The sequence below is a fragment of the Lepisosteus oculatus genome, chromosome 15 (genome assembly GCF_040954835.1).
Source record: "Lepisosteus oculatus isolate fLepOcu1 chromosome 15, fLepOcu1.hap2, whole genome shotgun sequence".
Lineage (NCBI taxonomy): Eukaryota > Metazoa > Chordata > Actinopteri > Semionotiformes > Lepisosteidae > Lepisosteus > Lepisosteus oculatus.
Window position 1 is genome coordinate 28,488,789 of NC_090710.1, and position 26,092 is coordinate 28,514,880.

Sequence of the window (26,092 nt, forward strand, 5' to 3'; positions counted from 1 at the left end):
CCTGGAGATGCCCCCAGGCCAAAATCTGTCCCAAGACCCAAATGAAAACCAGTCCCATGAAAAAGTACTTTGTGCAGCTCCTGGCTGTCCTCAAGTGTGCGAACACGCTTATGCAGAGCAGCAAAGATACAGATGTAATCATGTAGTGCCTGCCAGAGCTAAGCTCCTTGCTCTTAGCAGACATGCTTTTGGATTTTAAATGAATACACATAAAGGGTGACGGCCATTTAACACAAGTTGAAATTCAGATATTCAATGAGTTCTGTAACAGCATGAATTATTGGAAGTTTTGACAGTTTCATTCATACTGGCTCCAACTCTCACCTTTAGTTTTGCAGCAGTTTTAAAAAATATCTGTTGAATGTGTGAACCATACATTCAACTCTTTCATGAGCCATATCATAGTTCTTTCAACATCACCTTTCTGTTTCAGTATACACCTTTTTTCAGCCCTCTGAACTCTACATCTGCTGTGTCCCTCAATTGAAAGGATACCTGTTTAATGAAAAATCTACTATAAGAGTTAAAGGGTTAAATACTGTATACCACAGTCTGTTTTTTTTCATGCCGGCTTGTGTGATGGACACAAAATTAGTTCTCACATGGACAGATAGATTTTTGCATCACTGGTTTATTGATTTGCACAGCTTCGGCAGGCTTCCATGGGTGAATGATTCTGCTTATTCCAGCTGAAAAGACTGTAAAGACACCGGTGCATCAGCAGCTGTTGGAGGTCTTAATCTATCAAGATAAATTGGAAATGTGAGCTATAAAGTATTTTTATTTCCAATGGCTTAAATTCCAAAGCTACCGTGCCTTTACATAAGTAAATCTAGTCAAATAGTTAGAGAAATTACATTTTGCTATTTTTTCCTGATACTGTATGCCTGAATTTTCTAGATACATTTAAAGTTCCCCAGAGTTGTTGACAGTCAACCCAGTTGCCTTCTTCAGAGTCAACTGTTAAGCCTGAAGCAGAGGACATATACGTTAAATTGCTTTTAAAACTAAGAATGGGAGACATTGTGTTGCACAAAGGTCTGTGCAAGTCTGGAATAAACTATGTAGCCGTGTTATCAAAGCTGATACCCTGGCTTCTTGCAAGAATTGACTAGATGAGATCCTCCAAGCCATTAGCAACTGACAAACAAGCTACATGGGCCAAATGGCTTCTTGTTACTAAGTTTTCAAGCTGGAACCGATGTTTCATTTTTCTGTTCTTAAGCCCTTTCTTTTCTCCTGAGACAGAAGACTAACTCTTTGTTCCGAGAGGTCTTTCTGATGCTCTGTTCCCAACAGCAACAAAGAAGGGCTGCATCACTGATTCCTGACCTATTTTGCCAACTGCTCAACTCAGGCCCTCCGAACCTGGAAAAGAGCCAGTTTTCTGTAGCATCTGCAAAGCTGCAGAGATCATGGTAAAAATATGCCCCATTTATTCAAGAACTGTTCTTCCAGCAGTGAAAGCAAGGGATAACGTGTGGTGTATTCAGTCCGAGGGAACGACATTGAATACAGTTTTGCTCCATGTACAATTCATGTTCTACCCTGCTCTTGTTGTAGCAGGAACCCAGTTGTTAGTTAAGCGTTATGCACCTAATGCAAACTAGTTTCTGTTTCCCTCTGTACCCAGTCTTTAAAAGGCACAACAGCGCCTGCACTTTCTGCGGTGCTTAAAGCAATGCAGTGTGGGGAAGCAGCTCCTCATGAACTTTTACCACAGCAGCATAGAAAGTGTCCTCGCTAGTGGCATCACTGTGAGGTACAGCAGTGCATGACAGAGACGCACTACAAGGGCTTGTGGCAACGGCACAGAGGAGTACAGCATGTGACTGACCGTCAATCGGTGAGATTCACACCATGCGCCGTCACAGTAAAGCCCAATCCATCATTCAGGATCCTGAACCCTCCTGGCCACAAACTGTTTGTTCTCCCCCCTGTGCTCTGGCCAGCAGTACCACACTGTTCAAACACAGACCACTAGACTCAAGAACAGCTTCTACCCCACTGCAGTACGCATCCTCAACAGCTCACTGTAATGCCTTAATATTGTAACGCTTACGGCCGACAAGCACTGTGTGTAAGAGCCGGCGTACCAGAGCGGGTGACGTCACCACCCTTCCCTGTGATAGCAGGACAACAGCTACTAGGCTGCAGAGAGATCTCTCTTTAGCTCACGGGGCTGGGTCGCTGCAGAGAGACGCGGAAGTCCCGGGTTCGAGCCCCGGAGGGTGCAGGGGCCGACCACATGCGGCAAGGGCGCCCGCCTGAGCCCCCGTTGCGTTACATTGGTGTCAGAAGCGGGGCGGGATAGCCCTTCGCCGGGGACGGCGATTTAAGCGGGGGAGAGTGTAACGCTTACGGCCGACAAGCACTGTGTGTAAGAGCCGGCGTACCAGAGCGGGTGACGTCACCGCCCTTCCCTGTGATAGCAGGACCACAGCTACTGGGCTGTGGAGAGATCTCTCTTTAGCTCACGGGGCTGGGTCACTGCAGAGAGACGCGGGAGTCCCGGGTTCGAGCCTCAGTTGGGATGGGGCCGACCTAATGCGGCAAGGGCGCCCGCCTGAGCCCCCGTGCGTTACAATATACATCTATGCATCTAATATACGCACTTTTTACCTAGTCTACCATTTTGTTTCTTTTGCTCTCACTACTACATATTTATTTTTCCACAACATATTTATTGTTCCTGTCGTCTACATTGTGTGGTGTTGTCTCTTGTGCTGTGTTTGTCCCGAGAGATCAGCACGATTAAGGATTGCCATGTACAGTACGTGTACATATGCCAATAAACTCCTCTACACTGAAAGCACCTCCATGGAGATTGTACTCTGATGTGACCTACTTCGGTGACAGGTTAATGGAGGAAAGCTGCAAAGTTACAATTTAATGTTGCTGCTCTGTACAGACAAAAAATAAGGTTTATTTAAGGAAAGATGAGCTCTAGGTCAGTGCTTGCCCCCTGGAGTGTAATTTTTTGCAGCCACTGTTCCTGTGTGGGAACTGTAATAAAGACTTAACAATCCTGCTCCTAATCCTTTATGTACTGAATGTTATCTCGGGGTACTGCAGGTCAGTGACTATTCATCTTCTCTACATGCGCTAGTGGGCTTTAAGCCTGTTTAGACATATGGTTTCAATTTTCACACCTACAAAATTTTACAGCAAATGTTTTTTGTTTTGCTTTCAGTATATGAAATAACACGTCAAAGAGGTTCTGTTGTCACAGTTGTTAAAAAAACCTATTGTATGGAGGCTAAAATATGTTTTTTTTATTTCTTCAAATTGACAGTAGCAAAACAATTAGGGATAAAGTTCTCAGAGACAGGAACAGGAAATGTTTTGACAATGAAAGGGAAATGGCTGATTCATTAAACGAATATCTCTCTCATTTGTTTACCAAGGAACAAAATCAACAGTATGTCTCGAGCAGAAGCAAAACCAAAGTTCCATCATAAATAATATTTGAAGAAGTTGAAGAATCTGTTCTTACTAGATACGAGTGTTTAAAATAAACACAACTCCAGGGCCTGAAGGTCTTCTTTCAGCTGTATTTAAAGAAGCAAGATGTGGTTCAAAATCCCTTAGTAAAAGTCTTCCATCAGTCACTTAGGACAGGAGTAGTTTCTATTGACTACCCATTGACTGGAAAATTGCTTAGCGCCCATCCATAAGAAGGAAGAAACAATGAAAATACCCAACCTAGAAATTAAGACCAATGCGTCTTAATATTTATTAGATGTAAGGCTACGGAAATGATCGTCAGAACTAGAGCAGAGGATATAATAAAGATGCCGTGCAAGATGTGACAGAGATCAGCCCAAAACAGAACTTCAGATGGGACGGGCTAGGAGGCGGTTGTGCCCAGAAATGGTACACTTGCACAGATAAAAATATTTCACATTCAGAAGCTATTGAAATAGATAAAAACTGCACTGAATTCCCGAAGAGATGTTTGTCAGACCCTGTTTGCTCTTCTTTTAGTGGGAGATTCTAAGTGTCTTTTCTGGTTGAAAAGGATGAAAAAGTGCCTGTATTTCCTCGATAGCTTTCGGCAGCCACAGTATTTATAATAATAATATAATGTTATAATGATAATAATATAATAATTATAATAATAATAATTTAATGGAAGAACGTGACTGCCTAGCTGGTTTGCTCAAGAGGATGGATATCTAAAGTATATATTTGTATTAAGATTCAAATGAAACTTGTATTTGCTTACCCCCAACTCATTAAAATGTTCTGCAAAACAAGACTGTCTTGCCAGTTAGACGTAAGTCATAACAAACTGTAGTGATGGTTTCAAAAATCAAGACTGACATCTGTTGTAATACTTGTAAATGTGGCATGCAACCACATCTACACACATCTCCCAGACACATAAGACCTTCTGTTTTTCAGTGTATAGATCGGTGCAGTGGATCGTGGTCCATTAATCATTTGACCCTTTTCTGTGGTCACTTGTTATACCGAGGACAGCACTGTGACATAATCGCAACATGAAAAAAACTGTGAGTCAGAGAAGGTATGAATATGTACAGTATTTGATTCTTATGATATTTTTGAAGTTTGCTGATATTTTATCCAGAACACAAATTAGTTTGGGTTCTTTTTTATGTGGCAAGGGTTTTTTGGGAGTACAAAGAGAATACTTGATCCCACGGGTTATTTATTTTCTTATGAAACTGAAATTTGTACTTCTAACAACCAGATTAAAAAAAACACATTTTCCATTGGCCTTGTTTATTCTGTATTCAAACTCGGTTCCTTTTCTAAAAATGGAAATCTCTTTTACCTCTACAACGTTTTCACCATGATATGTAATCCTTCACAGCATGACTACACTCTTTTTTTATACCACCCAGAGATCTGGGAAGACAGCACCATGATGTATGTATTTACTGCCTGGTATTGAGATGCTTATTATGATCACTCATTTTTGTCTTATTTTGCCTTTGGTTCTGTTAAATATATAAATCTCACACGAATATTGTAAAGACTTAGTTCATGAGTAGCATTTTATTAATCATATCCATCCAAAGTACTGTGAAAATGATTCTTCCAGCCTGCAGTTTTTAATTTTGTTTTGTAAAGCCTCGTACTGGTTGATGGCACTACAATATAGAATGTGGATTACTGTAAAGCATAAAACAATAGAATTGCAAGGAGTAAACAAGGTAGAATTTCATCACTAGATTTCTTTAGTACTAATCTCCTGAAATGATGTGTGTTTAAAAGTGTCCGGTGCTCCCTGAGAATATGTCTATCACCTTCATTTCACTCTTACTGTATATCTGTGGGCTGGCATTTATTTGACTGTAGAAAAGCAAACAAGCTGATGAGACTGCAAGTATGTAGATGCTCATGTAACATCTATCGAGAGCAGTAAATATGTCAGAATAGCACATATACAGTAAATCCTGAACTGTCTCATTGTCACGATGAATCAAGCCTTATATGTGAGTCCAATGACATTGTCACTCTTGTGCATTTTTATCAGCTGGTGATTCAGAACAAAGGGAGGGGTATTTCTGGGTGTATTACTTGTGACAAATGTATTGGAGAGAGATATTTATATATTTGATAAATGTGCTGTGTTTACTGTACACAACTCTGACTCAGGATTGGCCACTTTCAAGAATGCAAGGTTGATGTGGTTTTTAAAAAAACAATGTCACAAATAAATAGAACTTGAGTACCAGGGTATCTCTAGTTATGGTTCTGTGACCATTAAAAGCACATTCCATTATCATCATTATTTTCCCCTTGCAGCATTTAATTTAGACAATGCTACGCTGATCTGAAGTAAGCAATGCATAGTTAATATATATAGATTCCAATAGATTAATTGCTCTTTTACACTCTGTGAACTATTGTATGGCAGAATTGTTGTTACAATGTAATTAACAGAAAACAAAATGACACGAATGAACATGAAATAAAAACGTAAACAATTTCAAAGCCTTTTTCTAATATATAATACTGTAACGCTTACGGCCGACAAGCAGTGTGTGTAAGAGCCGGCGTACCAGAGCGGGTGACGTCACCGCCCTTCCCTGTGATAGCAGGACCACAGCTACTGGGCTGTGGAGAGATCTCTCTTTGGCTCACGGGGCTGGGTCGCTGCAGAGAGACGCGGAAGTCCCGGGTTCGAGCCCCGGACGGTGCAGGGGCCGACCTAATGCGGCAAGGGCGCCCGCCTGAGCCCCCGTTGCGTTACAATACCATCTTTTAAATATACGGTACATTTCCGTGTACATTTGGGAAAGTTCTGAAGTGTACACTGACAAAACATTTGTGTGTGCTTGAGCCTGAAGACAGACACCAGTTCTTCCAGCTGTTCCACTGATGGGGAACAAGGGAATTCCATGTCCATTTACCATTTTCCTGTTTTCAAACCCCCAAATCAAAGGCAACCCGAAAGGATTTTTATGTTTTTTGTAAAATTGTATTTTTCTCTCAATTTGCAGAAGCTTCTGTCGCAGAAGATCATTTTAACATTCTCTCCTGGGGAACCTTTGGGTGGCCGTGCCCTTAAGCCCTCAAAACAGCAGGAGTTTTGCTTCTGCACTTAACTGATGTGACGGTTTCAGACATCTTGCAACTCGGAGCCTTTCGTGATTCATTTCTTTTGTTTTCCCCAGTAAGTCCTTCAATTAAAATTCTCTCCCCAGATTTCTCTCCACTAGAGATACACACTTGTCATGGGGAACAAGTGTGTGAAAAACACTCCCGTTCTTAGATTCCAAACCCTGACCCATCTTTAAAAGAATTACAATTTTTTGCCGTTCTTATTTTGGTTCGATTTGTCTGATAAGGGTATTATCTATTAAGGAAACAGTTACACCTATACAAAGCAGTCGTCTTAAGCGGCCAAATGTAATATTCAATCGATTTTATAGATAAAACTTCCGTTTGCATTGTTTCTCTTTACTGGAAGTACAGAGAAAACACTTTGAGAAGTATGACGCACCCGTCGCTCACCAGAAAAGACACTGAATTGCTCATCAGGGCACAAGGCAGGACTACACACATGTGCCTTCACACCTATCCTGCACAGGGCACATACAGGGGTAACTGGAAGCCATCGATTAACCTGGTCAGTGTAGCGGAGCTAGTTCGGATACGATGACGTCAGCGCCCTCCCTGCGCGTAGCAGGGACCTCAGCCGCCTGGGCTGGGAGAGGTCTCCTTTAGCTCATTCGGCTGGCTCCCTGTTGCGTTACGCCGGAGACCCGGGTTTGCGCCCCAGGTGCTGCGGGATGAAACCGGTGGGTCATATCACCATTTCTTTAAAAGGTGGCAAGAGCCCAGAGCACACAGACAAAATCCAGCAAGATTCAAGGAGAAAATACAAACTCTGTACAGAAGGCATCCAGGCCTCAATCGAACCCAGGACTCAATGTTAATGTCATGTTCGTAGACCCCTCCTCTTAAGGACGCTCCTGCCCTTCCTTGTTTTCCACTCATCGCCCACACCTGCTCCCTGTTCCATCCCCCTTTTCAGTTCTCCTTAAAAGCCGGGTGCTCACTTTATTCGGGGCTCTGCATTTGATCTCCATGTCGTGCAAGTCCGGGACCTGGAAGCGCCTGGTCCCGTTAAGGTTTTATTCTCTGTTCCTGTTCCTGTCTCCCACCGGTTCCGATCCGGTTCCCGTTTTTAAATCTTGTTTGTCTTGGATGGACCGCCATGTTTTGGACTTTTGCTTTCGTTTGGATTTCCCCTTTGGATTTTCTCCCGGATTGTTTGCCTCGGCCACACCTCCCCTGAACACCAGCGCACCAAGGACACGCCCCCCTGTTTTCATCCTGCATGATCTTTTCCCCATGTTTCTTCACTTTTCCCTGGATCATGTCGTCCGCGTAGGGTCTGAAAGAACTGTTTCGTTACAGCAACAACCTTAGGCTCCATGTCCCTGTGTTGTCTACGTACAAGACAGCAGCTCAATCATTTAAATATCAGTGCCTTTGAGATTAATATAGACTACCTGAATAGAAAGGGGCTCATCCTCCTGAAAAGACCTATGCAGTAATTAAGGTTTGTGTGGTTTTATATTACTAGGCCAGTCTTTAACACTATAGAAACCTCCTATCCTGGTGTGTTCCATTCATGCATTCATTCTCTTTCCACTTCGGAGTTGCAGGGGAGCTGGAGTCTATCCCAGCAAGCAACTGGTGCAGGGCAGGATACACCCTGGACAGGACACCAGTCAACCACAGGGCACACGCAGACAAGCACAGACTCTCACGCCAAGGGCAAGGTTTCCCAGAAGCCAGTTAACCTACCGGTCGGTATGTGTGTGCACCGTGGGAAGAAAATGGAGCACCTGAAGGAAACTGCACACGAACACAGGGAGAGCATACAAAATCCACACAGATAGCGCCCCAGGTCTGGAATTGAGAACCCAGAACCCTAGTGCTGTGAGGAGTGTTGACATATTGATCATGTAAAACAGTGATCGTTTTCAGTTAAACTAAAGTGTTTTGTCCTTGGAGTTTATTTTCTCATCTGGGTCCAAATTCAATCAATAATTTGACCCTCCCACTGCATGTCACAAAAGCTGACCTCAATAGCAGTTTTTTGCTTAACAGATTCTTTTTCTTTTTACCAAACTGTAAATGCTCCTACCCTTGGAAAAACACTATAATGTAGTCCTATTTCTGCACAAGACAATATAAATTATAGAAGGAAATTACTTATGTATAGCTTCACATGTGCAGAAAGTATCATTCCCCTGTGGTGAGGGGAATCTGCCTGAGGCTGTCCTTGGCAAAGTTCTTCACCAGTGACTGAGTCTGACAGGCGTAGGAAAACATAACACTCCTCTTGGCAGGATGTCCCAGAGAGCCTGTAAAATAAAGGTTACAAGGTAATTTTTTGACTCAATATAGCAGAAGAGCCTGATAGAACATCTGAGCTGTCCTACCTAGTGGAACTTTTGGCAAAACTGTCCTGTGTCAATATAGAGTCTCAAGGAAACAAGTGCACAAAGAACAAGACAAGTGCACACCCAAAGAAGGCTCCACAGCCGAAACCATGTGTTTTGTTTCTTCTGTTTTCAGTATGGAATAAACCTTTACTTGTCCCTTTGCAGCCTATGCATGCCAACGCAGCTCCCTACTTGAATTACAAGTGCACAGTATTGCATGTGGATAGTAAAAACACCAATTATAACTACAAAAAAAGAAGCGCTGAGCTAGAATCTAGAAGAGGCTGCTTATGAAAAACCCGTAGGTGTTTGTGACATCATTTACATCCAGAGAAGAGCAACCAGATGCATTCTGGTATTTCGGGGAATTCCTGCACACTGAGAGGCTGAAGGGACTGAACCTTTTTAGTCCTGAAAAGAGAAGACTATCATTGATACAAGTATTCAAAATTCTCAAAGGTGCTGACAAAATCGACTCAGCGGATTTCTTTTGATTGAACAGTGAAACACAAATCAGAAGATACAAGTGCCGGCAGCCATATCTCGCTACAAATCTCAACTGACAACCCATTTAAGCTCAGCAGGTGTGAGCCTGGCCAGTACCTTAATTGGAGACCTCCTGGGAAAGCTGAGGTTACTGCTGGAAGAGGTGTTAGTGGGACTTTTCTGTGGTTAGAGACTGTATTGGCAATACCTCTAGTTTCAGTAAGGAGGATTCCAAAACCAGATACAGATTCCTTATATGCCAGTGTTAAGGGCGCTCGGTGTGTATGAGCCTGTTACAAACAGTGATGCCCCTTGATACCAGATGATCGTGGGTTCTGCTGTGGTAGGAGACCGGGCCTTGGGCTGTAACAGTGCGCTCTGAGGCGGCGAGCGACCCGGATTGACCCCAGCGGGGCTGGAGCTGTGTGTGTCACATTGGCAGCTCGTGTCGGAATGGAAAACCACTCCGGCAGAGTCATGCATTCCCTGCTAGTCTGTGCACCAGCCGAGACCCCCGTTCCACCACTGGACCCCTAACCGGCCCCCTGACTCGGTCGTGAAGAGGATCTGAGCTGGTTGCCTTCTCTCAGGTCTGAGACGCGTCGCAGGTTGCCTTTCAGCTGCTGCACTCCATAGGCAACGCAAAAAACCTAAACTCTTGATAAGAACAAAGCCGCAAACGATCCAATCAAGCACCTTGTTGGTCCAATTTAGGATACAAGGAGGTCATTCAGCTCAGCTGGAATGAAAACCAACGTTGGGTTTTCAGGTGAGTGGGACCCCCGATATTATTCCCGCTCCTGCTGAAGGTGAAATATGTACCCTACAGGCCACTGCTCCATCACAGCATGTAAAAAACCTTACGTGGGGCTTTGTGTTATGTTTTTTTTTTTTCAAACAGAAGCGTGGAAGAACTGCTTTTTGCCCTCAGTAACATTTTCTTCACTGGTATTATTTTTGGAGGCAGTAGCTCTCTTCTGACCAAATAGGCCAGCTGTTATTTATAAACTGTACAGCGCTCCTCGCTAGCCGAGTTACAGCAATCAATATTGACTGGTGCGCGCTCAGACAGCAATTTCCAACTCGCCTCAAGAAATACGCCTTGGGATGTCGAATGGAATAGAATTCAGTTGATATTCCGGCTGTGTTGAGAGTCTTTTCTGCTTAAGCAGAATTTATTTTCAGGTGATCAGATATGGACGGCATGTTGGTGCGTTGCTCAGCATTGCTGTCTTATAGCACTGGGTCCTTGGGTTCACTTCCTGGGCTGCTGTCTGTGTAGAGTTTGTATGTTCTCATTGGGTTTGTGTGGGTTTCCCCCAGGTGCTCTGGCTTCCTCCCACAGTCCAAAGACATGCCTTTTTTTTTTACTGTTAACCTATAATACACACATTTCTTCTATCAAAATAAATTTTCTAAAAGAGGCGGTTGTCCATTTTCAACCAGTGCAAGCGGATGATGGGACCGGACGTGCGTTTGTCCATTTCCCTGTCCCGGCACAGAAACTGCGGAACAGGAGCTCAGTGAACAGGGATTTCTGCCCAAACTCCCTTCCAGCGACGTCGCACTTCATCTTCACCTCTAGAAGCAAGAGAATGATCAGTTCAAGAACTACATTTAATCCGTACACACGAACTCAAAAGTTATTTTTCCGTTAATCCTCTTTGATATTGAAATTCGTCTAATACTCTGCAGCATCACGGAACACACTTGTTTCTGTCCTCTGAACTTTTGTCAGTGTAGTATTCATGAAGCCACATTATTATTAAGCGGTGGATATTTGTTTTTAAAATCACACTCAAAAAAGATTGCAAAACGTCAGTCGAGTGAATAGATCCCACACTTCCAAACCACCAATTTTGCACAGCTGCTGCCGGGAGATCTTTAGCACAATCCTAGTTTTATTAAAGAGAGTTCCTTAAAATAATAATTTCATGTATTCTAAATTTTGTTGTCGTAAAAACAGGAGTCTGCCAATTATGTATTTAGAATACATATTATCTAGAATAAGCACTTTACCTATTAGAAATTTCCGTTCTGTGCTGCGCTTGATACCCTACTCTGTGTAAATTGTATTGTACCTCTTACGCATTATTTCTAGGTATTTCTAGAGGGTGTGTATAACCTAACTCTTTAATTATTTCATCTGCATTTAACCGAAAGATAACCCATTCACACACAGGATAACAGAGACTACGAAAAACGGACTCCCAGAGGTAAAAATCTAGGACAGCCCATGTCTATCCAAATAAACTTCGGTGTTGTTCCTGTTATGTTTTTGTCTTTGTAAGAATTCGCTCGCGGAAGTAGTATTGAAAAACGAACATGCTGACCTTTATTTTCAAAATGTAATTATCTGTTAAATTAAATATCCTCTCGGGAGGAACACTGCGGTAGTTCGGGTCCAAGCTGTGTGGTTTCTGAATTTGGATTTCTTCCTAATGCAATTATCAATGTAATCACATCGCGGGACGTGGATGGATGAAAAGAGGTGACTGGATTAATTGAAAGAAAAGGGTACAGATTTCAGGTCAGTTAGAGGGTGGGAACGAAAATGGTACTTTATAATTTGAAGCTGTGGTTGTTTTCCGACTGTTTTGTAATAACCACGAAATATTAAACCAAGTTAAACCAACAAGCGACGATCCCTCTTCACGTAATTGTAATTAACTGGTTATTTAAGTAAGGTGTGAATTCAGTCGTCGTTTACCTTACGGTTGAAAATCTTACTTTAAAAGAGCATTCAGATCTTAAAATGCGAAGTTTGTGAATCCGTCTTTGGAATGGTTTTGGTTTCTTGTAAAAGTTACGAACAACGTTTTAAATACTTTTCCAAATGATAAAAACAACAACGCATGAATCCCCTGTAGAGAAAAATCATAATACTTTACACCAATTTTCCTGGTGTTACATTTTTATGATTATTTGCGATTTCTTATCAAGGGCGGATTTTTGTAACATTGTAAAGCAGTAGTTTGTCTTGAGGTACCGGTGCTCCTGACCTGCGCTGTTTTTCATCGGATTCTACTTCATTCAGAATAATACAATTGTGAAATGGAAACTGTTAACATTAATCCCTTGTAACTATTTTATCTAAAAAAGTAAAGGGAATTTGAATATCATTTTATTTATTATTAATGTTTTCAGGCTCTGTGAACTGGATGTCTAACAATATAAAGCTTTGAATGGTAGGAATTAACTTTCGTCTATAAACAATGCTGCTTATTATTACGGGTTATTACCAAAACATGTTTTTTGACAATCTTACCATTAAAAAAAAAACCAAAACACATCTAAACTATAAATTATAAAGATTAAAATGAACTTCTTAAACTTTGGAAAATCCTAATGATTTTCTTCAGTTTGGTTTATCGGCTTAGCGTCTAATTGTAAAACCTGGATCTCTCTGCCATCTGGTGGCCATGTGCAGTATTACAACCTCAGCTTGACAGTATCAAGACCATCCGACCCCCTCTTGCTTTGTCACAGGAAAATGTTAACTCAGAATAACTGAAATATCTCTAAAATCGATTTGTAATTATTCTCTTTTTTTCTGATCTTTAAAACACCAAAATGTTTTTAAAAAGACTTAAAAATTAGCACATACTGTAGTCTAAAGTTCTAGCAGCTTATGAAATCTTAGTTATGTAAGCTGTACAGGGAAACATTTAATTTTATTTATTCCTTTAAACTAGTATTTCAGCTCTGGCGTATCCAAGTTTAAATATTGCACAGGAACAAACTTTGCTTTTCTAAAGCTTGTCAAATCTGTTCCAACTGGCCAATCTTGATATAGGGCTAGTTTTTAACTCTTTATATTACTTTAGTAGTTTAATTACTTATTATTTTGTGTGAAAATCACTGCTCTATATCAATACATTTCAAGCTGTGGTGTTTGGTATATCAGTGCTTGGTGAAGCCCATCTTGCCAGTCTAAGATATAAGTTTTTTGCTTTTCAAACCAAATAGCATCAGCCTTATAAATCACTCTTTATGAAAACTGCAAAGAATAGTAAACAAGGCACTACATATTGATGATATCCTTCTGATGGGGACAGATTTTAGAGTGGATGGAGTTTCTCTTTGTGTTAATTATATTTTCAGTATTTGTTATAATTCTGAGACTGATGTCTGTGTCTTCGGTGGCTTCTGGAATTTCTACATGTATCTGTTGTGTATACATGTCTTCCTTCCTATTGGGGAAGAGATAAGATCCCATACCTTATCAGCTCATGGGGTGTAGGTAGCCAGCTTCCAAGGTATCGGAATCAGGAAGGTTAGACGCTCAGACCTCATCAGGCTCTACAGTTTAAAAAAGGAAGAAATGAGTCTATCACAAGACACAGAAACATCAGGTCTAACGGCTTTTCATAAGAAGCTTTTATTGCTTTATGTCCAGCTCTTATACAGTGCCTTGCGAAAGTATTCGGCCCCCTTGAACTTTTCAACCTTTTGCCACATTTCAGGCTTCAAACATAAAGATATAAATTTTTTATTTTATGTGAAGAATCACCAACAAGTGGGACACAATTGTGAAGTGGAACGAAATCTATTGGATTTTTGAAACTTTTTTAACTAATAAAAAAATGAAAAGTGGGGCGTGCAAAATTATTCGGCCCCCTTGCGTTAATACTTTGTAGAGCCACCTTTTGCTGCGATTACAGCTGCAAGTCGCTTGGGGTATGTCTCTATCAGTTTTGCACATCGAGAGACTGAAATTCTTGCCCATTCTTCCTTGCAAAACAGCTCGAGCTCAGTGAGGTTGGATGGAGAGCGTTTGTGAACAGCAGTTTTCAGCTCTTTCCACAGATTCTCGATTGGATTCAGGTCTGGACTTTGACTTGGCCATTCAAACACCTGGATACGTTTATTTGTGAACCATTCCTTTGTAGATTTTGCTGTATGTTTGGGATCATTGTCTTGTTGGAAGATAAATCTCCGTCCCAGTTTCAGGTCTTTTGCAGACTCCAACAGGTTTTCATCCAGAATGGTCCTGTATTTGGCTGCATCCATCTTCCCCTCAATTTTAACCATCTTCCCTGTCCCTGCTGAAGAAAAGCAGGCCCAAACCATGATGCTGCCACCACCATGTTTGACAGTGGGGATGGTGTGTTGAGGGTGATGAGCTGTGTTGCTTTTACGCCAAACATATCGTTTTGCATTGTGGCCAAAAAGTTCGATTTTGGTTTCATCTGACCAGAGCACCTTCTTCCACATGTTTGGGGTGTCTCCCAGGTGGCTTGTGGCAAACTTTAGACGAGACTTTTTATGGATATCTTTGAGAAATGGCTTTCTTCTTGCCACTCTTCCATAAAGGCCAGATTTGTGCAGTGTAAGACTGATTGTTGTCCTATGGACAGACTCTCCCACCTCAGCTGTAGTTCTCTGCAGTTCATCCAGAGTGATCATGGGCCTCTTGGCTGCATCTCTGATCAGTCTTCTACTTGTCTGAGCTGAAAGTTTAGAGGGACGGCCAGGTCTTGGTAGATTTGCAGTGGTCTGATACTCCTTCCATTTCAAGATGATCGCTTGCACAGTGCTCCTTGGGATGTTTGAAGCTTGGGAAATCTTTTTGTATCCAAATCCTGCTTTAAACTTCTCCACAACAGTATTACGGACCTGCCTGGTGTGTTCCTTGGTCTTCATGATGCTCTCTGCGCTTTCAACAGAACCTTGAGACTATCACAGAGCAGGTGCATTTATACAGAGACTTGATTACACACAGGTGGATTCTATTTATCACCATCAGTCATTTAGGACAACATTGGATCATTCAGAGATCCTCGCTGAACTTCTGGAGTGAGTTTGCTGCACTGAAAGTAAAGGGGCCGAATAATTTTGCACGCCCCACTTTTCATTTTTTTATTAGTTAAAAAAGTTTCAAAAATCCAATAGATTTCGTTCCACTTCACAATTGTGTCCCACTTGTTGGTGATTCTTCACATAAAATAAAAAATTTATATCTTTATGTTTGAAGCCTGAAATGTGGCAAAAGGTTGAAAAGTTCAAGGGGGCCGAATACTTTCGCAAGGCACTGTAGCTCTTAAGATGTAATGAGGGTTTGAAATGAAAAACGGCTGAAACATATTCGTGCTAAATCATATAGGAATTCTACCACTGCCATTTGAATCTTCAGTCTTAACAGGCCTGGTTGCTCACAGCTGGGCTGAACCTGAAACACAGAGATGACTTTGGTTTAGAAGTGTCCACAGAAGTGTGTTGGAATGAAAGGCTGTTTTGGCCGAGAGCTGCTCACCTCAGAGATGGACCATCTGTCCAGCAGCAATAACTCCTCAGTCAGCAAACATCATTAAAAAGCCCCACTTGAGACAGGACCTAGAATCAATGCAATATCTGTTCGCTGCTCGTCACCTTGACAGCAAATTTGTGGCAGACTTACGAGCTTCAAAAAGTATTGACAACCAGCCGTTTACCTTAATCGCTGGACTGCTTGGTCCAATATCTCTCCTTCTGTCACTGTGCTTTTTCTAAAAATGTGGATTGGATTTTGTTTGAGAAACAACACGTTACTGTTTCAAGTCATAGTAACCTTATTTTATTCGATCGTGTCTACCTCAACTTATCATGTTCGTAACCTCAGTGTAACCAGCAATTTAAAAATTAAAAACAGTGGGCCTCAGAAGCTCATGTACAAATGTTTCTCGTCTGTAAGCTGATGGTAAAATTACAAAGAAAACAGAGGAAAATAAGTTTGGTTCTATTGCTAGTTATATATTTTGTCTAAGGGACAGTAACACTTTCTACATTCATAGGTAATAACACTAAAAAGCTGTAAAAATCTGAAATGTATGCTGTCCTGTTTAGACAGTATGTGCATATTTGATTTTTCCGGTACACCATGTAAAACAGCCGTCTCATGTCTCATGAAAGCCCAGTTTTCTAGGTCACCCTAAATCATTCATTTCGAAACATTGGGAATGCTTGTAAGTTATTAATTAATCACGTCACACTCAATTCAGGGATTTTGCCCACGAGGCCTGGAGAATTTGTTCCAAGGAATCTGGATAATTTATTTGCAGTTGACCTGGAGTAATTTCACAACGTGGTGATCTGATGGCTCCTCGCCTGGAGCCAGTGAAGAGCCAGGCTGGAGATGCTTGCTTTGTAACTGAAGTGTGCCCTGCTGTTCCAGATGCTGCCCTGATGCCTGTCAAGCCCCATATTGAACACTGCCGCTCCCCTGACATGGAGACCTTCACCTGCTGGTGGAGCGCAGACAGCAACGCCACAGAGGGCCTCAGCAACACCACCTACACACTCACCTACACCATAGGGTGAGAGGAGCACACGGGCAGGGGCCTTCCCACAGCTGCAGGGAACACAGGGAGAATACCCCTCACTGACCCTACCCCAGCCTCGGAACTAGGCCTCGAACCCTGCTAGCGCGGTGTACAAATACACGCCTTCCTGTTCGCGGGCGCTGCTGCTCGAAACGCACTGTTCACATCAATAACGAGAGGAATAGCTGTGAAATCTAAGACGTGTCAAAAATGAATTTGAGCTCTATTTTGAAACTGTACTAATTAGGTTTACATTTTAGCGTCCTCACAGCAGGCCTGGCAGCTCTCATCAGCTCCTGACATGCAGCGATGACTTTGGTTTAGAAGTGCTAACAGAAGTAATAATAATAATTGCTTACACTTACATAGCACTTTTCTGGACAGCCCACTCAAAGCACAGGTAATGGGAGCTCCCCTCCACCACCACCAATGTGCAGCATCCACCTGCTGGCCCCACTCACACCTCTTCCAGCAGCAACCTTAGTTTTTCCCAGGAGTCTCCCATCCAGGTACTGACCAGGCTCACACCTGCTAAGCTTCAGTGGGCTGCCAGTTGTGAGCTGCAGGGTGATATGGCTGCTGGCCATATAGTTACTGAAGTAGTTACTAGTTAAAACAGAGGCATATACTGTATGTGAAATGTAAGAAACATCATAAAGCAATCTGATCTCTACTTTTGAACAGTGGTAATAAGGTTTATTTTTTCCGTTTAGTATCATCACAAGCAAAAGCATACTTCTTTGTCCTGGGTGACATTTCACACTTGTGGCTTCAGTTGTTTTCTACTGCTTGATAATAACCGTTTATCAAGATACCCGAAAAACCTTTGAAAGGGCAGGAGTGGTTTTAATGTTTTCGAAGACTCAAGGGTTCTGTTTCTTTCATATGTATTTTATGTCTGAATGTAGCCATGTAGCATAAGTAAGAAATATTTTTTTGAGACTGGGGGAATTTTGTTTCTTTCTCTAATCTAATAATTCATCAACATTCGTGCATTTATAAGCACTTACAAATACAAAAATACCACCATTATACAGTACCTTTTCTACATTTTGTAATGTGTGTAATATTAATCAGCCCTCCTTTGAAATATGTAGTTTAAAGAGATATACGAGATGGATAGTGAAATAAAAGGAATCTATCTGTAGCAAATCTAAATTCTTGGCTGCCTCTCTTTTTCATAATAGGAACACTTGCAAATTTTAAATAAAGTCTGGTAGGAAAGTAGTGACCAGCTGTGGACTTTACTGTTTCATTATCCACAGTCAGTGAGTTATAAGATTTGTTTTCACTGCAGTAAATTATTTCTTGTTTTCTAGAAATGGACCAAGGAAGGAATGCCCTGACTATGAGACAGGAGGAAGGAACAGCTGCTTCTTTGACAGAGATCACACTGTGATCTGGTGGCTGTACTGTCTCAATGTGACGGCCCAGAACAGTCGTGGCTCCCAGACGTCAGAAGAGCACTGCCTGGACGTGGCTGACATAGGTGAGTCCCGTGAAATCCGCCTGCTCTGCCGATCTCACACTTCAGTGTCGAGTGATGTAACTAGTGGAGTACCGCAGGGATCTGTACTAGGACCACTGCTCTTCTTAATTTATATCAATGCGGGCCAAGACAGCTCACAAGTTTGCAGGTGCTACCAAAATTAAATTTAAAAAGATGTCGAGAAAATTGAAGACAAACACGGTGCTGATGGCATTTGACACACACACAATTGCGTGCAAAATTCTACAGGCAGTAAAAATGCAAACTATAAATGCAAAATGGAAAATGCTGAACAGGAGGAGGCTACTTATAAAAAAGACTTGTATATGCAGACAAATATATACACCTTATCGATCATGTGGTATTCCCATAAAAAAGCTAACAACATATTAGGATACAGTCAAAGGCATATTCATTATTCAGTATGAAGGGAAGTTATGGAAAATTGTCTAATGCGATAGTAAGACTATCGTCAAGGGTTGGTGGAGTGTAGAACAAGCTGCCCATCAACCACCATGTAGTTGAAGGCTTCTTTCACAAGATGCATGGATGATTGATCCTGGGATCAACTGCATACTGTCACGATTGTAGCCCCTCCTCCTTAAGGGTGCTCGAGCCCTTTCACTTCAGACTTAATTCTGTGCACCTGACCCCTTTTCCCAGCCCACCTTAAAAGCCAGGCACTGACGTTCAGCCTGGCTGTGCATCTGGTTTCTGCACCGTGCGAGTCCGGGACCTGGAAGCGCCTGGTCCCGTTAAGGTTTTAACCTCTGTTCCTGTTCCTTGTCCGCCGGTTCCGACCCGGTTTGTGTTTTTAATTCCTTGATTGGATGGATCACCTGGCTATGGACTTTCTTGCGTTTTTGGATTCCCTCTATGGATTACTTTTGGATTGTTTGCCTCGGCCACACCTCCCCCGTGCGCCAGCGCACTTCGGACACGCCCCCCCGTTTTCAGCCCCGTTTTCCTGCATGACTTTTCCCCAGTGTTTCCCCACTTCTTCGGATTGTGTCGTCCGCATAGGGTCCGGAAGAACTGTTTGTTACACATACTAACTACCGAATACATTAGGAGGGCTGAATGGCCTGCTCTCATGCGTAAGCCCTCTTAAGAGCATATGAAATAAATCTAGACCGCCCACTTCATTTGATTGCTCCTCTGTGCCGTGCATACACTTTCTTAAAAAGAAACATGAAGTGCATTTTTAATAAAGATTTAATGATCGCCATAGGGCATTCGGTCGTAATTAACGTCCCCTTTCAGTACAGAGTAATGATATGCCATACTGTGCAATCTCATCTCTTCCCACAATGAAGCGTTTACAGCAAACACTTATTGAGTGCTCATGGTACTATTTGCCCTATTAATCAGGCTTGCGTACTGTATTAAAAGAGGTTAAGTTGTAATATTCATTTTTGTTTAATTACAGTACTGCCTTACAGCACTCTTCAGACTATTCACATTTAAAGCATTTTTGGTAAGTTTTAAGTTGAGGGTGACTGTAAGTAATGTATTGCTACTCGATTACTGAAACGCAGCTTGGCGTGTGCTGGAGAAGACCTGCATAATATAATCCTTTCCTTCATGTGTGAATCTGTTTCCTGATCAACTGCATACTGTCACGATTGTAGCCCCTCCTCCTTAAGGGTGCTCGAGCTCGGGCTCGTCAAGATGTTTTTCGTGCCCACGCTGCACCTCAGCGCCATGTCAGATTCCGCGGGTTGCCAGGGCGACGGCCCGGCTGTCTCGCGAGCCGGAACTTCATCCCGCTTCTCCGTGGGTCTGTGCTCTTCTCCCGCAGTGGAGCCGGACCCCCCGGTGAACCTGACGTGCCGCTTCGCCAACAGCAGCGAGGAGGGCGCGGGGCGCACCGTGGTGGTGGCGTGGAGGCACCCCAACACGGCCGACGTGGAAGTGGGCTGGCTCACGCTGGTCTACGAGCTCCAGTTCCGCCGCGAGTCCGAGCCCCGCAGCTGGAAGGTAAGGGCCCGGACTCTCCTTCGCAGACTCGGCCTGAAACCTTGTTGTTTCTTGAGTAGGAGGCCAGACCCAGTACAAGCTGACCAGCTCTTAGTCCTGGTGAGTCCACTGCGTCAGTAACTGTGGGGCTCATGTAATGCTGGTTAAACACTCTGCCTGAACGGCGGGAAACTGGAGGGAGACAGATATTCTTTTTTCAGTCTATTGCGGCCATATTACCCTGCAACACAATGGCAGCCCCCCTGAACCTCAGCAGGTGTGAGCCTGGTCAGTAGCTGGATGGGAGACCTCCTGGGTAAAACTAAGGTTGCTGCTGGAATGTTAGTGGGACCAGTAGGGGGCGCTCTCCCTGCAGCAGTCCTTGTGGGTCCTAATGCCCCAGTATGGTGACGGGGACACTATACGGTAAAACTAGGCGCCGTCTTTCGATTGAGACGTAAAACCGAGGTCCTGACTCTCTGTGGTGATTAAAAATCCCAGGGCGTTTCTCGAAAAGAATAAGGGTGTTACCCTGGCGTCCTGGCCAAATTTCCCATTGGCCTTTACCAGTCACGGCCTCCTAATAATCCCCATCTCTGAACTGGCTTCATCACTCCGTTCTCCTCCCCACTGAGAGCTGGTGTGTGGGGAGTGTACTGGCGCAGGTGGGGCCGCACACTGGTGGTGGAGGAGAGTCTGCATTACCTGTGACGAGCTTTGAGTGAAGTTTCCAGAAAAACAAACTTCAAAGAATAGTTTTAATCAAAACCTGAATTCTCAAAATGTTACTTTCTTACATATTCACTCTCCTGTGTCAATATTCGGCAGAGCTTTCTTGGCAGTGATTACGTCCCTGAGTCTTTTAAGCAAAGTCTCTACCAGCCTAACACACAAGCATGGCCCAATTTACACCCAGTTCTAGGCTTGTGCTCTGGGTCACTGGTCCTCCTGAAAACTGACAAAGAAATCGGAGTTTTAGGCCATTGCAGAGCGAAGCAGGGCTTTCCTCTGAAAATGTGCTTTGATCCATCCATTTTTCCCTCACGCTAATCAAGCACCCCAGTCCCTGCTGTTGACACCCCAGTAAAATAAAGCAGGCACCACCATGCTCCTCAGCGGGGATGGTGTTGACAGGGAGCGACACACTGCATTGGGTTTGTGCCAGACGTAAAACTTCGCATGTAGACCATAATGACCCAGTTTTGCCCCGGCTGACCACACAGTCTTCTGCCACAGGTCTGTGGTTAACACATAAATCCTGTTTTGCACGACTCCATATTGAGATGGGTTTTCGCTCGGTACATACTGATGTGATCCACGTTATCGAACTTTTGATCTGTCTTTTCGTGTTTTGTTTTTTTTTACCCGAAAATAAACTTCTTTCACCCGCAGGAGTGTTGTTGCGTTTGAAAGGTTCGAGCTCTCACTTGAACTATTCGCTTCCAAACGCAACACGGCACACGTCGGGAAAATCACTGAGATTTAAATCCAGCAAATCATCGACAATTCACCGGCTTACGGTCGGAAGCGCGCTGCGGTCACCGAGGAAAACAAACACCCCCGAGTTCTCTCGTAACTGCGAGCGGGACACTAAACCCACGGTGCCAACAAACCCATCGATAGCGTGTAGGTGCTGTCATTGCAAATTTAACCGGTTGTTCGTACGCCGATATGATCGAATCTATCTCGTAATTACGAGAACACTCCAGTATCCCCCCTCCCTTTGGTGGCAGCAGGGCGCTTCTGTGCCGGAGAGGGGCAGGGCAGATACCTCGGCCGGCTGGTTTTTTGAGGGGAGGGTTCCCGGTTTCTCTTCGTCCGCCGCAGGCGAGAGGTCTGCTGCGGGAGCCGAGGCTGGAGCTGCTGGACCTGCCGGCGGGGAGCTACGCGGTGAGAGTGCGCTGCAAGTCCCGGAACTCCGCCCTGTGGAGCAAGTGGAGCCGCCTGCTCACGTTTACCGTGCCGCCCAGACAGAGCCTAGGTGGGCAGCCCAGCAGTCAGACAATCAGCAGTGCTCCTGAGCGGCGACACGGTTTGGATCGGGAAAGGCACATGTAGAACAGCTTAAGTGTACAGGACATCGGATTAGTGATTTTTCCAGGCATCCATTTTCAGTAGCTTTCTCTTGCACCATGATGACAAATTTTGCCATCGGTTACATCAGCACACTGAAACGCACAGCTATCAGACCACAGGAGCTCAGCAGGTGTGAGCCTGGCCAGTACCTGGATGGGAGACCTCCTGGGAAAGCTCAGGTTGCTGCTGGAAGAGGTGTTAGTGGGGCCAGCAGGGGGCGCTCATCCTGCATTCTGTGTGGGTCCTAATGCCCCAGTATAGTGACGAGGACACTAGACTGTACAAAAAGGTGCTGCCCTTCAGATGAGCCATTAGATGGAGGTCCTGACCCTCTGTGTCATTACAAATTCCATGGTGTTTCTTGAAAAGAGTAGGGGTGTTACCCTGGTGTCCTGGCCAAATTCCCCCCTGGCCCTTACCTATGATGGCCTCCTAATAATACCCATCTATCAATTGGCTTCATTGATTTGTTCTCCTGCCCACTGAGAGCTGATGTGTGATGTATGGCTGCCGTCGCATCATCCAGGTGGGAGCTGCACACTGGTGGTGGTGGAGGGGATCCCCATTACCTGTAAAGAGCTTTAAGTGGAGTGTCCAGAAAAGTGCTATATAATTGTAAGGAATTATTATTATTAAGTGCCTTTGGTATGTATTATACAAAATGGAAGTATGAAATTTAGCACTACTCAGAAAAATAATTCAGATTTATTGACAACCGAAGCATGGAAAGTCATAGAGATGGTGTGAAAAGTTGTTGTATTAAAAATGGACATGAAAGTCCAACGTCTGCTGTATTTGATTTAATTGTGTGTTATCGCTTGTTTACCGATCTCAGATCAATAGAAGGACCACTTCTTAGCACTGGCTGATTTTTCATCCTGACAAATCTATTGCTGTTAAATGTGTGACATTTTGTAGTGAACGGTGACATTTAATACTAAATGCCATTAAATGCCATTAAAATAAGATTAACCAGATGGGTACTTTTGTGGTTTAACCTGTACAGTGCTCCAAAGGTAGGATTTCTCACTTCCAAGACTAGTCAGAGGAGAAGGATGCAACAGAGAACTAATGTTAGGACATTGGGGCGCTCTGTGGTGGCTCTGTGGCTCAGGATCTGCGCCTGTGACTGGAAGGTTGCCGGTTCAAATCCCGTGGCTGGCAGAGAAATCCTACTCTGTTAGGCCCCTGAGCAAGGCCCTTCACCCTAACTGCACCCTAAGTGCTGTACAATGGCTGACCCTGTGCTCTGATCCTAAGTTTCTCTCCCTCCCGTCTGTGTGTCTGTGTCTCCATGGAGAAAAGCTGGGGTATGTGAAAAGACGAATTCCTAATGCAAGAAATTGTATAGGGCTAATAAAGAAACATTATTATTATTATTAAACAGAAAGGAGTAAGGTCATTTAAAACAATTATCCTCTTCCACTGCTTCTTTAGTGAAGCACTAATGTCTGGTATTTCTGAGGATGCTGAACAAATGTTATGAGGGGGAGGTTTGGAATTAAGGGTGTCTCGGCTGTATGGCACAAGTGTGGTTACTGGGCAGATATAGGGCTAATCTAAAGACTATAGTGAGGATTGCTTGAGGGAGAAGAGTAATACAGCACAAATAATCAGGCTGCCAAGGTCTTTTGCAAAACCATGTACTGTATCTTTCTCTTTTCATCACAGACAAGATGCTGGCACTGATACTAGTAACTGGTGTTGGGGTTATGGCTTTCTTGATCATTGGATTTGGCATAGTACCGCAGAGCAAGAGGTAAGGGCAATTCACCAAACTGAAGATGCATGCTGTGAAAAGGCTGTTATAAAAATACCTTGTGTGTAGTGGTTGTTTTGTTTCTCCATAGCTAGATGTCAGTATTACACAGCCTTGGCAGTACAGTGTGTAAAAAAATCTGGAAACCAATCAATTTTCAGAAACAAGAACGTAAAATCTTAGGGTTTCAAGGTTAAGACATCCTGCTCTTGCATTAGTAGAACGTCATTCTTTGCAAAAACAAGAGACTTCATTTCTTTCAGTAGAGCTTGAATTGATAACATGGTACAGTACACAGTATAGCAGCAAAACAGCAACAGAAATGAAAGGCATAGTACTGGGGGTCAAATAAAATACATCTAGACTATAACTAAAGAAAGGTTTTGATTTGATGACGCGTCAGTGTTAAGTGTGTAGTCTCATTGGCCAGAGAAATACTTTTTTTTTCTTTGAAACTGAAAGAAATGAAAGTTTTAATTTCTTTCTTTTCAAAATCTTATGTAGGAGCCAGAATATTGAACTGTATTCCTTTTTTTGCAAGGTCATTTAGAGATGCACAGTACAAAAAAAGCTGAAAAGGAAGAACTTAAAGGATAGTTTCTTTCAAGAAGAGAAGGTTTTAAAATAAAAACATTATTCAGTTCTGGGCAGCATGGTAGTGCACTGGTTAGCACTGGGGTCCTGGTTTCTATTCCTGGGGTGCTATCTGCATGGAGTTTGCATGTTCCCAGGATCTTGTGGGTTTTCCTCACACTGCCCAAAGACAAATGGTTAGGTTTATTGGCTGTTGTATAGACTGTGCAGGTGTGAGTGTGTGTGTCTGTGTCTGCATGTGCTCTACAATGGACTGGTGTCTTTCCTAGGGTGTATCCTGTCTTGAGCTCAGTGCTTCCCAGGATAGGCTCCGGGCCGCACTGACCTTGAATTGCATAAGCAGTTATTAAAAGTGATGCGATATGACATTGTTCAGTCCTTGTTTTAAAACACGTGTTAGGGCATTATTCGAAGACGGTGTTTTTTAATACAACCCGCCACATGCTGTAAATGGTTTCCAAATCTTTCATTTGTAAGTGAAGCTGATGCACAAATGCTCACTCTGCTTTGTAGAGTGTAAGGACAATAGGTGTGAAGAACCCACTTTGACTTTAAAGTCTTAAAAACAGATGACTGAACTATTTCTCAGTAGAGATGAAGCTGAGACCACTTCAATATACTGTATTCACTGCTTATAAGGAATTGGAATCAGATGGAAGGTGAGGAAATTCTCTGGACTCGCTATGGTTTACAGCACCATGCATTATGCAGATTACAGCCTTTTAAAAAAAATCAATGTTTCACAGAGAAGAAAAAAAGCCTTTAATGTTCTGCTTTGATTTCTTTTTTTCTGGTAGGATTAAAGCTTTTCTCTTGCCTCCAATTCCTAAACCCAGAATCAGAGGGATTGATCCAATGCTTTTGAAGGTAAAACTCCCTCTTAGTTGTCGGCAATGATAATCTCGCTCTTGATCCATAGTAAAGCAATCCTTCAGGGCTTTTTATTTCCATCCTCTGAGCAATACCTGACTTAATACCTCACACTTGAAGGAAAAATGAAAACAAAACCAAGGAACCCTTTATTAGGCAAATGTGTATATCAGCCCCTTTTTAGGCCATTCTGAACTTTGTTTTCTGTAGGAATAAGGATTAAATTGTTTCTGTGTGACACGATGCATCATCAGAACATCTCGTACTCACTGCAAGACAAAATCATGATGTTTATTTAAATCAGATCATTATATCAAGAGATCTAATCACTTTTCTGCTCAAATTTCAGAACATCATAATTAGCCAAGTGTTTTTTTTTTTTTGGAAAAGGCTATACTGCATGTAGCAGTGAAAAAGCTTATCAATAATGGATCATAAGCACGGTTTCTGCAATTTGACATCAGTGAAACAAAATCGCAGGAGTTCTAAAAAGAGATGCTCAGAGTCAGCTGCCAGTGAAGTCTGCCTACAAGTTTATTTCTGCTTTGATAAATAGAAATGAGGTGTTTTGATGGTATCCTGATATAAAATCAGTATTTTCATCTTTTTTAAGTCAAATATC

The 26,092-nt window shown here is 42.9% G+C and overlaps 1 protein-coding gene across 2 annotated transcripts in view; it reads left to right on the forward strand.

Annotated features, from left to right (window-relative positions):
* The window catches only part of LOC102689493 (prolactin receptor-like), a 44,887-nt gene that overhangs the window by 16,514 nt on the left and 2,281 nt on the right, over positions 1 to 26,092 (forward strand). For both annotated transcript variants that reach the window (XM_069179057.1, XM_069179058.1), the window contains exons 3-8: positions 16,576 to 16,717; positions 18,043 to 18,212; positions 20,014 to 20,192; positions 21,999 to 22,152; positions 23,919 to 24,006; positions 25,398 to 25,467. In XM_069179057.1, the coding sequence (XP_069035158.1) occupies positions 16,576 to 16,717; positions 18,043 to 18,212; positions 20,014 to 20,192; positions 21,999 to 22,152; positions 23,919 to 24,006; positions 25,398 to 25,467 (803 nt within the window). The remainder of the gene's footprint in view (positions 1 to 16,575; positions 16,718 to 18,042; positions 18,213 to 20,013; positions 20,193 to 21,998; positions 22,153 to 23,918; positions 24,007 to 25,397; positions 25,468 to 26,092) is intronic.